Source organism: Mus pahari, chromosome 5, assembly GCF_900095145.1.
Source record: "Mus pahari chromosome 5, PAHARI_EIJ_v1.1, whole genome shotgun sequence".
NCBI lineage: Eukaryota > Metazoa > Chordata > Mammalia > Rodentia > Muridae > Mus > Mus pahari.
The window spans coordinates 90,652,099-90,667,974 of record NC_034594.1 but is presented as its reverse complement, the minus strand read 5'-3'; the positions used below and the strand labels follow the sequence as shown (position 1 = coordinate 90,667,974).

The 15,876-nt window shown below is 36.4% G+C and overlaps 1 protein-coding gene across 1 annotated transcript in view; it reads right to left on the bottom strand.

Annotated features, from left to right (window-relative positions):
• The window catches only part of Cntnap5 (contactin associated protein like 5), an 858,611-nt gene extending 842,995 nt beyond the window's left edge, over positions 1-15,616 (bottom strand). Inside the window, exon 1 of the mRNA XM_029539128.1 lies at positions 15,433-15,616. Within this exon, the coding sequence (XP_029394988.1) occupies positions 15,433-15,514 (82 nt within the window). The 5' untranslated portion in view covers positions 15,515-15,616. The remainder of the gene's footprint in view (positions 1-15,432) is intronic.
• Between the last annotated feature and the right edge of the window lie 260 nt (positions 15,617-15,876).

The following is a 15,876-nucleotide window of genomic DNA, read 5'->3' as shown; positions in this document are numbered from 1 at the left end:
TCTGTCTCTGTCTCTGTCTCTGTCTCTGTCTCTCTCTCTCTCTCTCACACACACACACACACACACACACACACACAAAACCATACTCATACAGGAATGAAGCATATTTTCTAGGAGTATGAAAAGCCAAATCAAAATCATAAACCAATGGGAAACTTTGGTAGCTCTATTCACTGTAATGAAGTTGTTCTGTATTTTCATAATAACAAATTTTACCCTACATAAATAGTAAGGCCAAGCAAATCATTGGCTCAGACTAGGCCTGTTGTCCATGTATTTAATCCTTACCAACTCCTGATCTAGTTAGTAAAATGCTAATATGAGTATATTCAAAGCTTCCATTCTGTCTGATACTTAGAAAATTGTTCACCATGAAAGAATTAATAAATATACCTCCAGTAAAATACAATGCAAGGCAGGCTTTTGCAATGCCATCCTGAAACACAATAGCCACAGTTGCACATGACTCCACACCTTCCATTCTCCTAGAAAAAAATATTAGATTTCAGAAAATAGAGTGATATTAATTTCATCCTAATTCCAATTTCAATTCTTTGTCTAGATAGGTAAATATTCACAAAGGTGAACCTGAGTTAATATTGACTTTGGGTGATAATAAACTCTGACAGTCACAAGAACGAGTGGTTTTTGTTATATGTATTGACACATTGGTCCTCCAGCATAGTCAAATAAATGAGCTGCAAGTTTATTTAAAAAACCTGTCTAACAAAAATAAAATGGAGTGCAGTAGAATAAGACACCCAATGTCCATGCTTGTTCTCTACATATTGTTGTAAACACATGAATACAAACAAAATCCCGTATACCTGTACACATATAGGTAGGGTAAAAGAAAATACCCTATATAGATATCTCACCATCTTCACAAAGTTGCATAACATGCATGCATGCATATATGTATCATTTTAATTTTATAATGACATTAAATATCATATACTGTATTACATTGTCATCAATAAAGCTAGATTATGATAAAAAATATAAGACATTTGGAGCTCCCTAAAGGGAGGAGTGAGGACACTGAAGATTTGAATGGACAGATGTTCTGAGCAATGTTGATCAGAGCAAGCACTAAGCATGTGATAAAAATTATCACTTAGATCAGAATCAATGAACAAAACCATATTCAGATTTTGCTTTAATATATGTTTATCATTTTTTTCCAATCACATTTGTCAGTAGAGAGCCACATTGGACATTCCTGCTATTGATGGTCCAAGGCTTGTTTCTTATCATAATGTAAAGAGGCATGAGACAGTGAAGGGTACCCATCATGTCCTGGATGTGTGCTTTCTGCCTTGCCTAGAGATCTACTCAAATTGTCTGTACTTCAGTTTTATCAAGTAGTCATTTTGCCATTCACTGTGCTATACATAAACAATTTAATCTTAGCTAACATGAGATTGGTTATTTTGAGGAGGTCCCAAGGGGATACCTGGGATGTAGGTGAATAATTTAAGGGCCTTTAAAAGATAATTCCTTCACATAAAAATAGCTCTTTACTTCAAACTAAGGAGAACAAGGTGAGGAGGCAATTTTTTTTTGACAAGCTGCTATCTTTACAGATCAGTAAATGCCAATAAGATGACACTTAATATAATATAAATAGTAGCAAGAGAAAATCAGATTTTCTGTGGTTTAAAAATAAAAATGGGAGTTTCTTTTCTAGATGTCTAAAATATACAATGCTTTATGGCTAGCTAGAGGATCCTGCTGTATAGTTAAGGACACCAGAATTTGTTGCCATTAGGCAACCAATATAAAATAGTAAATACTTAAGTCTACATGCTGAAAATTCTGATATGATCAGAATACAATATATATGCTGCATTAAAATATTATACTATATCACATAAACATATATAATTATGTGTTAATAACATGAGAAAATGGTAGCTACTTATTTAATATGGCTTCAGTCAGAGATAATATTAATAACCTTACCAGACACTCATGGACCATTGCAAGCAGATATTGTTGTGCTCCCAGAGTGACCCTACTGTTTCATCCCAGCCAGCATCTATTTTCTTTCCCTAAATCTTTTAAAATATGATTATTTTGCATGTAATTATGAAATTAGATTCTTGCAACTAAAAAGTAGATAGGGCTAGAGAAATTGCACAGAAGGACCAGCACTTGTCAAGAAAGTTTGATAACTTGTTTGGAGTCCCATAAAGCATGTAGTGTTAAATATCCTAGCACATGTACAGTGCCAGATTAACTACAGAGAGATAGAATAAAGAGACTGCAGAATCCCTGCAAGCACACAGGCCAGGCAGCCTAGTAAAAACAATTAAAATGTAATCTATCTGTTACAAGGTGAAAGATGAGGACTGACATCAATAATGTATTGTGCCCTCCATGAGCTCACACACACAAACATACACAAGTAGAGAGAAAAATAAGAGGTTTGAGGGGAGAGATTTTGTTAAAGTGTGGGACACTTTATAAAACCCTTCCTTGAAGAATCAGAAGGAAAAAGATATCCTGAAGCAACAAATCTGGGCAGTCTTGCCCCTTTTCTCCAAAGCAACACTTTGTGATTTAAGTGCTGAAATTCTCTCTCTATATATATAATTTCCTGTAGAAAACTCAAATATAATGCTTTGGAAAAAAGTTTCAGTATTTATAGCATTACCCTTTTCAATGTTGTGTTTAAGAGTAGAACAAAAATATTTATTGACGCTTTTGTGGTTAACAGTCAGAATAATCAAAGACCTTTCTTGTCCTTAAGAATTTATAGAAGAATTGAAGTGTGGCCCCAAGGAAAAAGACATTGAACATTGAACAAAGTATTTTTAGAATCCCCAAAGCCTGAGGAAGCATGTCCAAAAGATTCAAGGCAGAAATTGAAAAATAAGATGAACAAGGCCAAGCTCATGAAACCTTGAAATTAAAGCAAAAAAATTTATTGGTCTAACTTCTCACCAAGCTTATGATGATGTGAAGCTGATATAAGGGCCATTTCTCATTACCAAATGAATGTTCTATTGCCATCAGACAGGGTCCTTCACTGCACTTGACCAAGGATGAAGAACAGTGACACTGGATAGAGGTTTGTAATTTTTTTTTTTTTTTTTTTTTTGGTTTTTCGAGACAGGGTTTCTCTGTGTAGCCCTGGCTGTCCTGGATCTCACTCTGTAGACCAGGCTGGCCTTAAACTCAGAAATCTGCTTGCCTCTGCCTCCCACATGCTGGAATTAAAGGCGTGCACAATCATGCCCAGCCCTGAGGTTAGTAATTTTTATTTTCCCATATAATAAGTATTCACCAGCAGATGAACACTTGTGTTATTACATGGCATGTGTTTGTGCTGTATAACTAAGATATATTTATATCATTCATCAGTATGTTGGTCTTGTATATATATACAAAACCAACATACTGATGAATGAGTTGTATGGACAGAGTCCTACAGTACTAGAAAGTCTTTAGTTAGTTAGAAGAGTTTTCTGTGATTCTCCTCACGTGTTCTTATTTTATTTTCTTTTGGCTATAATCTAAACATTACAAAAGCAACATGAGGAAGGAAGAATTTATTTGGGCTCATAGCTCCATGAAACTCTCCACCATGGTGGGCAGACATGCAGATGGTAAGACAACTGGTCATATGTCATTTTAGCCATGATGCAGGACAATGAAGGCTGAGGCTTGTTTTCTTTTCTCTTTTTTATTCAGTCCAGGAACCCAGTCAATGAAAAGATATCACCCACTATGACGGAAAGATGGACTATCCAGAGACTACCCCACCTGGGGATCTATCCCATCATCAGCCACCAAACCCAGACACTATTGCACATACCAGAAAGATTCTGCTGAAGGGACCCTGATATAGCAGCCTCTTGTGAGGGGAGTCTTAATAGGTATAGGACCTCTTTAAAACTCCATTTACAGTCACTAAAAGACTGGTAAGTTTCCCCACATCAGTGAATCAAGTATTTCTAGTTCCCATCATTGATTGACAATAATATGTAGGTTAGAGATCAGTACGAGTGGATAATGGAAAATGAAGAAAATTGCTGTGCTGCGATAAAGGGAGAGACACTGGCCTTCTTTCTAATATAGTAATCTTGGAAGGAACAAACACAGACAGAGGCAAAAAGTCAAACTTATGCTCTATTGCTTACTGTACTCTGCTTTGGTCTAAGGGATACACTTGGGTCATCACTTTTAATTAAATATTCAAGGAAAATATTTTTATTATAGGCAAAGATATAATATGGAAGCTAAATGCAAATTTATCTGAGTGTTTAAGAGAAAATTTCTAGAAATTATACACTTCACTGGTCACTGGCTGCTCCGGTGCTGTTCAAATTCCCACTGCTCTCCTGAGACTCAGCTCCTCTAGATGTAGCATATGAGTGAGAAATCTATAAAAGCATTAGCTTAAGTCACAACATATAAAACTGTCACACTGTAAAAGGTAAATGAACCAATCAGAGGAGAGGAAGAAGAATAGGAGAAGAGACCATGGAGAAGGAAGCAAGCAAAGGAGTGGGGAAGATGAGTAGAGAAAGGAGGTACAGTGAGAGGATAACAGAGGGCAGAAGTTGTGAGATTAAACAAGGTGAGGGAAAAAGCATTTGTATACTGAGCAAGAACACAATGGTTACACTCAGCCTCTAAATCTGCAGAGGGCAGAGTTAATTCTGATACCCTGAATATGCCTAATTCTCCCCTTTTCTCAGCTCAGAACATTCTCTTCCCATCTTCCTTACACTTAGTATTGCTACCTGGACAGCCTATCCTCTCAGCAGTCAAGTATTTATTACGGATCCTTCTTTGTAGTTTCTCTCCTAATGGATTCTGCATGGTTAATTTCTGTGAATTGGAAGGTATTCCTCCATAATTACAGATCTGAGGAATTAGTGAAATCATAGAGGAGTTGTTTAAGGACAGTAGGTAGGGACAATGGAACTACATAGATATCCAAAAGTGTTCTGTAGATGGATGATCTGTGTCAAGCTATGCTCTAATAGACCTTGCTGGGAAGCATCATATTTGGTGACTATCCACACAGTATCACAAATCAGAGTTGAAATCCAGCATTTAAATCTTCTACACCCCCTGTATAGTAATGATCTCAGAGAACAACATCCATAATGCACAAGCTACATGACCTCACAGAAATAGAATGATTAGATCCAAGGAAAGGCAAATGGTATTTAGAAGGAACAAAGGAAAAAAAAGACACAAATAATTCAGGCACAGTGGTTGAAGGTGGCCTATTAAATACTGTTCTCTGTGCAAACTAAATTATTTCTTAGTGTGTTTGTATGATGTATATACCTGTATGATATTTGTGTATGTTTGTCTGTATGTGGTATGTGTGTGATGGGTGTGTATGTTCATGACATGTGTGATGTTTGTGGCTATGTATATTTTTTGTGTGCATTCATATGTGGGGAGAGGTTTTATACATATCTTGGTGCATGTGTGGATGTTAGAGGCCTTAGGAATACTGTGGTTACAGAAGTATAATACCACATCTGGCTTGTTGTGGGGACTAGAGAGTCAAACTCAAGCCCTCAGTCTTTTTTTTGTAAATTTATATCTACTTTAATTAATATATTAAATAAAACCATATATTTATACATATAATATAATATTTTTACTATAATTTTGTAAAAAGTCTCTTAAAACTTTGGAGGTTATTTAAAGAAATAATTTACATTAAAATCTGTTTGATTATGTGTGGCTGTAATTATTATTTTGAAATTATTAGAACTTGTAAAATGTTATTCTTTAAAATTTAGTAAAACCAAAAGTAAATAAATTTGAAACTAATTTGATAAGTACAATAGATCTTCATCTTGAATTTGTGTCCATGGCAAGACATTCCTTTGAGTCAAATACTTCTAAAATTAAATTGCAATAGTTCTCTTTATTGTTTTAAAAATATTGTTAACATACATTTTTTTGTGTTTTTAAATAGTTTTGAAAAGCAGTATTTTTTTGTCAATCTTTTTTTTTGTTTGTTTTTTTACATGAAATCACCATTACAAATAAGAAATGAAAATGGAAATAACCAAATAAGGATAAAAACAGGAAAATACAGCTATACAGAAAGAAATTATGCTTTTTGTAGTGTTTGGTTATATACATCAAGCCCTCAGTCTTAGAAAGTTCTTCATACTGCTATGCAGTTTGGGCTGTATTCTGAGGAATATTTTTGCTTCAAAGATAAATTTTTTAAAATGATACACACAGAAGTGTGTTCTGACTTTTCCGTTGCTTGTGTCACCCTGAAGAGCTCAATAGATTCAGCTAATTTAGGAAACAGAGCTAACACCCCATCCAAAGAGTCTGTACAAAGGCAAGTAGACAGTATACTGACACTGGGATTTCTTTTTCTTTTGTTTTCTCTTCTTCTTTTTTTTTTTTTTTTGATATTTTCTTCATTTACATTTCAAATGTTATCACCTGGGATTTTGTTTTTGTTTTTGTTTTTTGAGACAGGGTTTCTCTGTATAGCCCTGGCTGTCCTGGAACTTACTCTGTAGACCAGGCTGGCCTCAAACTCAGAAAACCACCTGCCTCTGCCTCCCAAGTGCTGGGATTAAAGGCATGTGCCACCACCGCCCGGCCTGGGATTTATTCTTAAAGATCATTGGTAATTGGGGTCAATTACCAATGATAATACATCCACCTGAAGCACTCAACTTTAGAAATTTTCCTTGCACATAGCACACATTTAATGGAGTTAGGAGGACTGATCCATACTCAGTAGAGAGAGCAAGCATCCATGATGTCTAACTTTAATTATACATTCCTTAATGATGAGTTCTCATTTTGCTGACACAAACCAGTAAAATTTATAACCTAGAAGACTGCATCAGAGTGATGAATCCAGGCTGCATGTGCGATATGGTGTCATGTTTGTATGAAATATACTCTATTCAGAAAATGGACACTCTGAATTCCCAGAAAAGAACTTCATTTTAGAACACAAAATACCATCTGAGCATATATTGCTCTCATTTTTCACAAGCAATGGAACTATTTACAGAGTACATTTTAGCTGCAAATCTGCTTTTGTAGCTCATATGTTCATGTGCTCTGAATTTACTTTGCCATTATTCTCTTTGAGGTACTGTGTGAGATGAACTTCCAAATGTCCTTCTTTGGTTCCTTAGTAGGTGTTAACTGAGTAGCTGTAGTTATCTCATCTAGTTTTCTTAACATGATTTTGTTTATTTCATTCAAAGTCTCATTAATCCTTAAAAAGAAAAAAAAGAGGATGTTTTGGGGAAATAGCATGGGTGGTAAAGTTCTTAACTTGAAAGCTTCAAAACTTAAATTTGAACCTTAGAACCTACCAAAAAAATCCATGCATAGCATTCAGGAGATGGCTTACTCCATAAAAGTTCTTACCATGTAAGCATGGTGAACATGAACAATATTTAATACTCGAAATAAACAAAAAAGTGGAAGGAGTGAATCAGCTCCACAAAGTTGGTTATGCCCTATACTCATAATGTGGCATGCATAAACTTTAAGAGCATGCAGCCACCAAGCAAGCAAAACACACACCGACACCTGCACACACACCCACTTTCCATATTAAAATAATATATCTGCATGTTGAGACATGTATGTGTAATCCCAGCACTGGAGGATGCCTAAGACTAGCCTAATGCCTGCCTAGACTAACTGGTAATCTCTAGGTCAATAGGAGACTCTGTCTCAAGGAAGGTATATAATGTCCTTAAAGAAAACACACAGTCTGATCTTCAATTTCCACATGCACAAACACACATGTGCATGCACATACATTCACAAAATTTAAAAGAGGGAAATTTAAAATCTTACTGTGCGAATTTGACTGTGCGTTCCTATTACCAAATAATGGATCACACTTTTCTTTATATTTCTAGGTTATGTAATACCCTCTTCTGGATTCTGCCCACACATGACATACAGAGTAGTACACATGAATATGTGTATATGCAAGCATAAAAATGTGCATAAAATTCATGATATTTTAAAAATTAAAGTCTTTGGATGGAACTGCAACTTTTCAATTTAAAAAGAAAAAGCCCATACTAAGACACTTCTTTTCTTTACCTCTATCCCTATATCGTACACAATGTGTCCATCTTTTAGTCTACTGAGTTTGGTCAAGTCTCAGCTTCAGGTTTTACATTCCTCAAGAACACAGTTGGATGCTCCAGACAATGCAAGGTGCTCTTTGCCTGCCATTGCACCCATGTTTACCTTTGCTGTAACATTTAACACTGCCATGAATAAAGAATTATTTTTCTGGTTGCCAAGCATTTTACCATTCCTGGAGGTCAAGTAGTGTATCTTAATAGTTAACTTTCACTTCTCTAGCTACAGAGGTAACTCAACTTTAAGAAAGTAAAACAATACTTAAGTATAAGTCCATTGTCAAGTTCTTCAAATGAGTAACATACACAGTCTCTGGACATTTACTCCTTTCTATTCATAGCATAAGAAAATAACATGGGTGTCTCAAAAAGTTTTTATAAGAATAATGAAGTGAATTTCCCATTAAATGAAAATCTTTTCCATAATTCACCACTAAATTCCATTGAATAGGATCCAATTACTCTACATTTTAAACTTAAGACAATGGATGAAATTTCTTATAGCAATGGGGCCACGTATCTTTCAAAATATAGAGGAAGCATTCACTAACATTGCATAAAGAAAGTTAGGGGTGCGGGAAAGGGCTGGGAGTATGAATGGAAATTGGTGGGGGGCATCTCTGGGAATAGTTGGAGATCTGAAACTGGGGAGGATGCAGGGAATATATGAAGTGACCCTATCTGAGATTCCCTACCAGTGGAGAATATAGAGACTGAAGTGGCCACCTCCTGTAGCTACACACAACTTCCAGTGGAGGGAGGGGGATATCAATCCATCCACAAAACCTTCAAATCCAAGTTTGTCCTGCCTACAAGATGTGCAAGGATAAAGATGGATTGGATACTAAGGAAACAGCCAACCAATGACTGCTTCAATTTGAGGCCCATCTCACATGGGAAAGCCAATTCTTAACATTATTAATAATACTCTGCTATGCTTGTAGACAGGAATGTCAATATAACTGTCTGCTGAGAGGATTCATGCTGCAGCAGATGGAAACAGATGTAGAAAACTATGGCCAAACATCAGGCATATCTCATGGTGTCATGTGGAAGAGTGGAGAATAGAATTTAATGATCTGAAGGGGTCAAGGGCACTGAAGGAGGTATTTCAGAGTCACCTGACCTAGGTCCATGGGAACCTACAGAGATGAAACCACCAGCCAAAGAGCATGCAGGTGCTGTACCCCTGCAGACTTGTAGCAGATATACAGCTTAGTTTTCATGTGGGTCCCCTAACAATTGGAGTGGGGGATATCTCTGAATATGCTGCCTGCCATTAGATGTTCTTACCTGAGCTGGATCTGAGTTTGGGCCTTAGTTGGAGAAAGGATGATGCTTAGTTTTGCTGGGACTACAATTTTCAGCATACAGTTGAGGAGAAGGGAAGGGGGTATTACTGTACAAACTATAGTAACTAGGAGGAGGGAGTTTTAAGGGAGGGACCGGAAGAAGAGAAGAAGGTGTGGGTTGCAATGAGGCAAAAGAAGTTAATCAAATTAAGTCAAATTTGTAATAAAGTCAGGTGGCTAAAGACTCCCAGCCCACCTAACCCCCACCCCAGAACATAAATGGCTTCTTAGTGCCCAAGTTAGGCCTTCTCTGCAATGAATCCAGAGGAATATGCAGTAGGCAATACATACTGGATATCTCATATACTATAAGACAGTCTGATTTTTTGTTTCATATTACAGTTGACTTCTATTTGGCATTTCCATAGCAGTGACAGTTAATAGTTGATCAAATAATAACATGAAGAAAACATGCCTTAAATACAAGTCTCTGTCAATACAGAATAGAAAAATCTCAGTTTAAGATTGAAACGTTTTGTTAAAAACCATTATGTCAGTCCTCCATTCATCCGGTTGCTTTGTATTTTAACTATTGGATACAATAGTTCAAATAAAATATGATAAAGAGGAAATACATCTTAGTTAAAGCAACAAGTATTACAGAAAGTGCTATAAAATGAAATAAATAGTAGCCACCTAACCTAGACTGAGAAAATTTAAAAATATAGTTCATTTATTCTGTGACAATGTCATACATATACACAATGTATCTTGATCCTTAACATCTCCTCTCTCCCCTGCTACTCTTCCAAATATTCCCAGCATATGCCATACTAGACAGAGAAGTGGGGGGAAGCCTGTGTAGTTGGCAAACTATGAGGAGAAAATTTTAAACGAAAATGGTACTATAGGCCAAGTAATAAGCAGTGCATACAAATAACTCCAAGAGACATGAGCAGTGTGGTTTGTGTGTAAAATGTAGATCTCTATATTTGGTTGGGAGGGATATTAAGGGTGATAATTGGATTATTATAAGAATTCAGATCAAGGCCTGCCTATGATGAGGTTTCATTGTACTGTGAACTATGATCTCAGTAGAACAATGATCTGACATTGACAAACATACAGGATAGAATGTCAGCAGAAGTGTCCTTTCTGGCATTGTCTTGTGATTGTTTATACACAACAGGATATTCAAAATCACATATCAAAGGTTTCTTCATCTCTTACTAAATTTTTAATTAAAATATATGAAAGAAAAGTAAATCCTCAACCTGGGTACAAGCCCAGAAACAAATTTGCTTTTCTTTGAAATGTGATATTTACACTCATACTTCAAGTCTTAGTCTGACTGTTTTTTATCATTTTCTTTTTTCACGTGTGACTCAGGAATTGGGTTTGTGGAAATCTGCTAGCTCATGCCCTTCTCCAAGGCTATAGTTATGAGACTGATCTTAGAGAATCATGCCAAATTTCTGCAGATGCTATACAAATTAAATAGCAACACACATTGGAAAATACTTCACTGAAAAGATATTTGTGTTTGAAAATGCATCTAGGTCAGGATTCAGAATTTTCTCATTGATGAAATTAGTGATTTGGGGGACATAGTTAAGTTGTACACATCTGAAATTCATTCATACAAACTAGATCACTTAATCTATCTTGCTGAGAAGCCTTGTAAAGTGTAAATGTGTGCAATGAGGGATGTGTGCTGTTTATTTACTAGTAGGAAGTAAAATGTCATTAAATTTTTACTCTGATTATGTGTATCTCCCAGTTTTGAAGTGCATCTGTTTCAAACACGTAGAAATGAAATAACCAGTAAATAACATCTGTGGTTAACAATGAGAACCTATTACAAGTAAGCATTGTCTTCCTACGTCAACCTAGGCCCCAAGGTTATTGGGGACAGTGAGCAACTTTACAAGGTCACTAGGCAAACATAGCAGTAGTTAAATGGATGAAATGGTTTCTTTTGGAAGTTAAAAAAAAAAAAAAAGTCATCATCGTTTCCAAGTCAGTACAATGCAACTTCTCAAAAATTTAAAATGCCATTTTCTTCTGCCTTATTAAGTAACTACACCCACTCCCCATCTTCTTATCTGTTGTGAGTAATTATCACCCACAGCTCATATTTTGTCACAGTCTGGGTTATCAACTGAAAGACAATTGAAAACTACAAAATTTAGAGATGCTGCAAATCCTATAGTTATATAATAAATTGATACAAGAAAGTAAATTGATTCACTCAAGGGAAACTGAGGTCAGTTGGACAGATGGGCAGAGAAAAAGAAAGACTTTAGCTGGAAAGATGGCCATGCCTTAGAAGTAGAATGCAGATGAGAGCAAAGCTATTCCAGTAGATATAATCTCCCACATCTTTTCCTTTGCAATGAAATCCCTGCTCTAGTTTTTCATTTATATTTCATAGTTGCAAAGTGATATGGGGCTTAGGTGAAGGAAATGGAAAATGATTTCATGTCAATCATTAAAGGTCAAAATGAGCTAGTTTGATAATGGAGAAAGTTTTCAGACTCTGCCAAATGACCAATACAGGGGTCTCTCACTTCTCGTAGCTAGCTGTAGATGCCATGAAAAACACTGCACATTCTCCTGCTCAACAAGAACAGCACATTCATTGCTCACATTACTCTTCCATTTAGTTTGTTAATAGCCTTCAGATAAATCAAGGTCTGATATCTCTTTAATATCATGATCAACTTCTCAAGGATCTTGTGAAATTCATTATGGGAGAAAAATATAGAACATGGAGTTTCATGTTCTCATCACAATAACATGTCTCTGAGACTCTAATAATGAGTAGCAATAAACTTCAAAGAGCTACTTAATGAATGTTCTAAGTTATTTCAGAAAAAATAAAACTATTTTAAAATTTAAAATGACTCACGTAATATATTTCTTTAAAAATTAAACTAACAATATTTCTGTGTGTGTCATATGCAATCTGCCTTTTTTTTTTGGACACATTACTTTTGTCATGATAAAATTTAACTTGTAAAAACAATTTGACTTGCTTAATCTTAGATGAATACCCTTAGTAAGATATTTAGCTGCTGTTCATTTTGGAGTAGACACATACCTCAATTGCTCACTACATTTTACTGGCAGTCTAGAAAAGACAATAATTAAATATGTATTTGACCTCTGGTCTGAGACTTTAATGGGACTAAAAAAACCTTAGATGCTGACATCTGGCCTCATTTAATCAAACTCCCAAGTAATACCATAGTTTTGTGTCAAAGGAGTTGAATATATAATACCTTTAATTTTTTTTTTTACATTGACACATATATATAATTAACCAGTCCTCTCAGACTATACACAAAGGAAACATTGTGTCTGTTTAATATCCTGAAAATCTTAAATGGTGATATTTACAGAGGTTCTTATTACTGGTAGATAATTGCATCCTCACCATAGATTTGTAATATCTGTATTATGGCTGGAATTCTTTTAGCTTGACTCTGTTTTCATTGTGCTTAATTAGAAACTTATAAAATTTGTAATTGGGTAAACATTCATTTTTCCCTGTGGAGATAAATGCCCATATTGGAGAGAGAATATAAGAGAACCAAACAGGTATACAAGTAGTTGCACACTACACAACAATAACAGTAACCAAAAGTCATTACAGAAGAGGACAGAGAATTAAAAGTTATATTATAAGAAACCCCACACCTATAAATTAATACCTTTAACTCTCTGTCCATAATGGAAGAACCTGGGCACACAATCTGTCTTCAAGGCTGACATTACTAATGACACGGGAAACTCCTTAAAATGTAGGGGAAATAATCTTAAACGTCAATTCTCACAAATCAAATTAAAAGGAAACTCTTGGAAAGGAAATTTGTAACTCATCAAAGTATGTATGCATATGGGAGCCAATTGTACATCCATAGCAAATCCAATATTACACTTGATGAATAAAAATTGTATACAGCAGGCTAGAGAAACTGAAAGATATTCATGATTGCTTGAGGATCATTTACTTATAGGCTCTGAAGAACACTAATATGCATTGATTTCAGAATCAGTGCCTGCTGTAAGCCTACTGTTTACTAAATGTATACAGTTTTTACAGTACAATAAACACCCACTGTTATTTCTTAAGAAAACTGTCTCTAGAATACTAAGCTAGCAACACTCCCTAAATGTCCATGTTGCTTAGAAGTGGGACATGCAAGTGTCACTTAGGAAATTCTCAAGTTCATTATCACCACTTTTAAATGCCCAGAGCTGGCTTTGTAACTGCTGTGGTTGTGATAGGCTGAAGTCTTAAACACATGTCATTTAGTTTTGTGTACATTATCAAAATATATTGACCACAGTTAAATTAGTTTACAGAATATATGGCTCCACGAAGGAATTTTCAAGAACCTCAAGTTATGCACTTGTGCTGTACAGTCTACTCATTTAATCAGTCTCTCTCACTCCCAACTTTTGGATCCTCAAAGTATTCTTTCTTTTCAGATAATGGAATGTGCTAAGGAGAAAGCGGAGTTCACAGCCACACCTTTGAATCAATTGGAAAATACTGACCTCTAGTGTTCTAGAAGGTAGAGAAACTAGCTCAGTAACAAAGGTCATTTCCTGACTAAAGCTCTTGGTCTGTCTTCTGGGAACCATGGGAAGACTTTCAAGGAGAAGGGGAAAAGAGATAAAGGGAACCAAAGAGAAGGCGGTAAACCCAGAAGAGAAAAATCAATTTACCTGACTTAAACATGTCTCAATATATCCTCTAAAATAATTTACAAGCTTATCTTAACCTGATGTAGAGGATACCTAGTTTGGCCTTCCTTTATAATATAAACTTTAAGAAAATATTACAACTCTGGATTGTGAGCTTTCCAATCTTTGGATCACAGAAATAATGACTATACTTTGAACATCTATCCACTTGTGTTTCCTCTAGAATGCAAGTTCTGGGACAAGACAATATAAGGATTTAGGAATAAGGCAGAGGGATCTTCTGTAGTAAGTTAGTTCATCTTTTATTTTTTTAAATTGATACTGATACCAAAAATTACAAAAGTAAAATAAAGTTGATCCAATCTGTATAATATTTCTGAGGTTCAGTGTAGGAATAGAAGATGAGAGAACAAACCCAAAAACTTGAGGGATGGTAGTAAGCCATCCTTGCAAACAACACAGATGGCTTAATTGCATACTTTCTCATTTAGGAGTTCCCAGAGAAGGGAAAACTTCCCTTCCTCTGCTTAGAGAAGCAGCTGAGCAATTGAGCTTGAACCTCTCACAGCTTTAGTGAATTATTCAAGTTTGACAAACTGGATTCTTTAAATAAATAGTGCAGGTGGCAAAAATTCCTGCCTATTAAATTCAGTATTCTATGCTTGCTAGGGTGGAAATGTGGATAACATAGTACATACTCATTCCTTCATGGGCCCTAGGATTTTGAGGGTGGAGTGTGCATTTTTTAAAGCACTCCCTCCTGTGATAGAGCAGCCATTGATTTCCTGAGGCAATTGCATTTGGGCTACAATTCTTAGACCCAAACTCCCAAACCCTTTATACAAGTACTCATTGGTTACAAAATGCCTACAGCAGTAGAGAGCTTGGTGCTAAGGGTGGAAGTTAGGGTAGAAGTGTTCCAAAGGGCACATTGCAAATTGGGGGGGTTCTGCAGTCCGCTGTTATCACCTTGCTCGGTGGCTCCTGAGTGTCTCTGCCCCTAGAGGCTTGTTCCTGGCCCGTGAATTCCTGGCTGAGATTAAGAACCATGAATATAGCAGGAAGTTAAGGGAACTTTATGATTAAAAAAATAGGGCAGACAATCTAGCAGAGCAAGCTCATTAGAGCTCTGCTAACTTTTGGGGTGCTTGGAATAGTCGAACCACACTAGTTAGGGTTTTCATCCTGCTCTTTTTCTTTTACCCATAGCATATACAGTCAGACAGTGGATAGTTATTCTGAGGAGCGCCCTATCCCGCCTCACTTTCCCGCCCCCAGCTCCAAGTACTCACAGTTTGTCGCTGTTAATCCTAAATGCCACAAGCCTGAGAGCACCAAAGTCAAAACGCTGTTCAGTCTTGGTACAAAATCCATTTCCCCCAGTGAGCGATCTCTTCCAATAGAATCCCAAATTCGCAGGCACGAGCCTTGGCTTTTCTCTCTTTTCCTTTTTCTCTATTGCACTGTTCCCTTTTCTCTGCAGAGCCTGACCCCCTCCCACCCCCTTGAGCCCCTCTTCTCCTTCACTCCATCCTTATCCTCAGAAGCTCTACTGAAACCGCAGCAGGGCTTCCTCTGAGATGCGAGCTGCGATCGAGGTTTATAGTTCCTGCAACTGTCCCTTTCTGTGCTTGCCTTCCTCGCGTGCCTCTTCGTCTTCCGGATTATCTTTTTTAAAGGTTCAAGCTCCAGGACAGCTCTTTGAGACCCGCTTTACCAATAGCCGAAAGCACCTC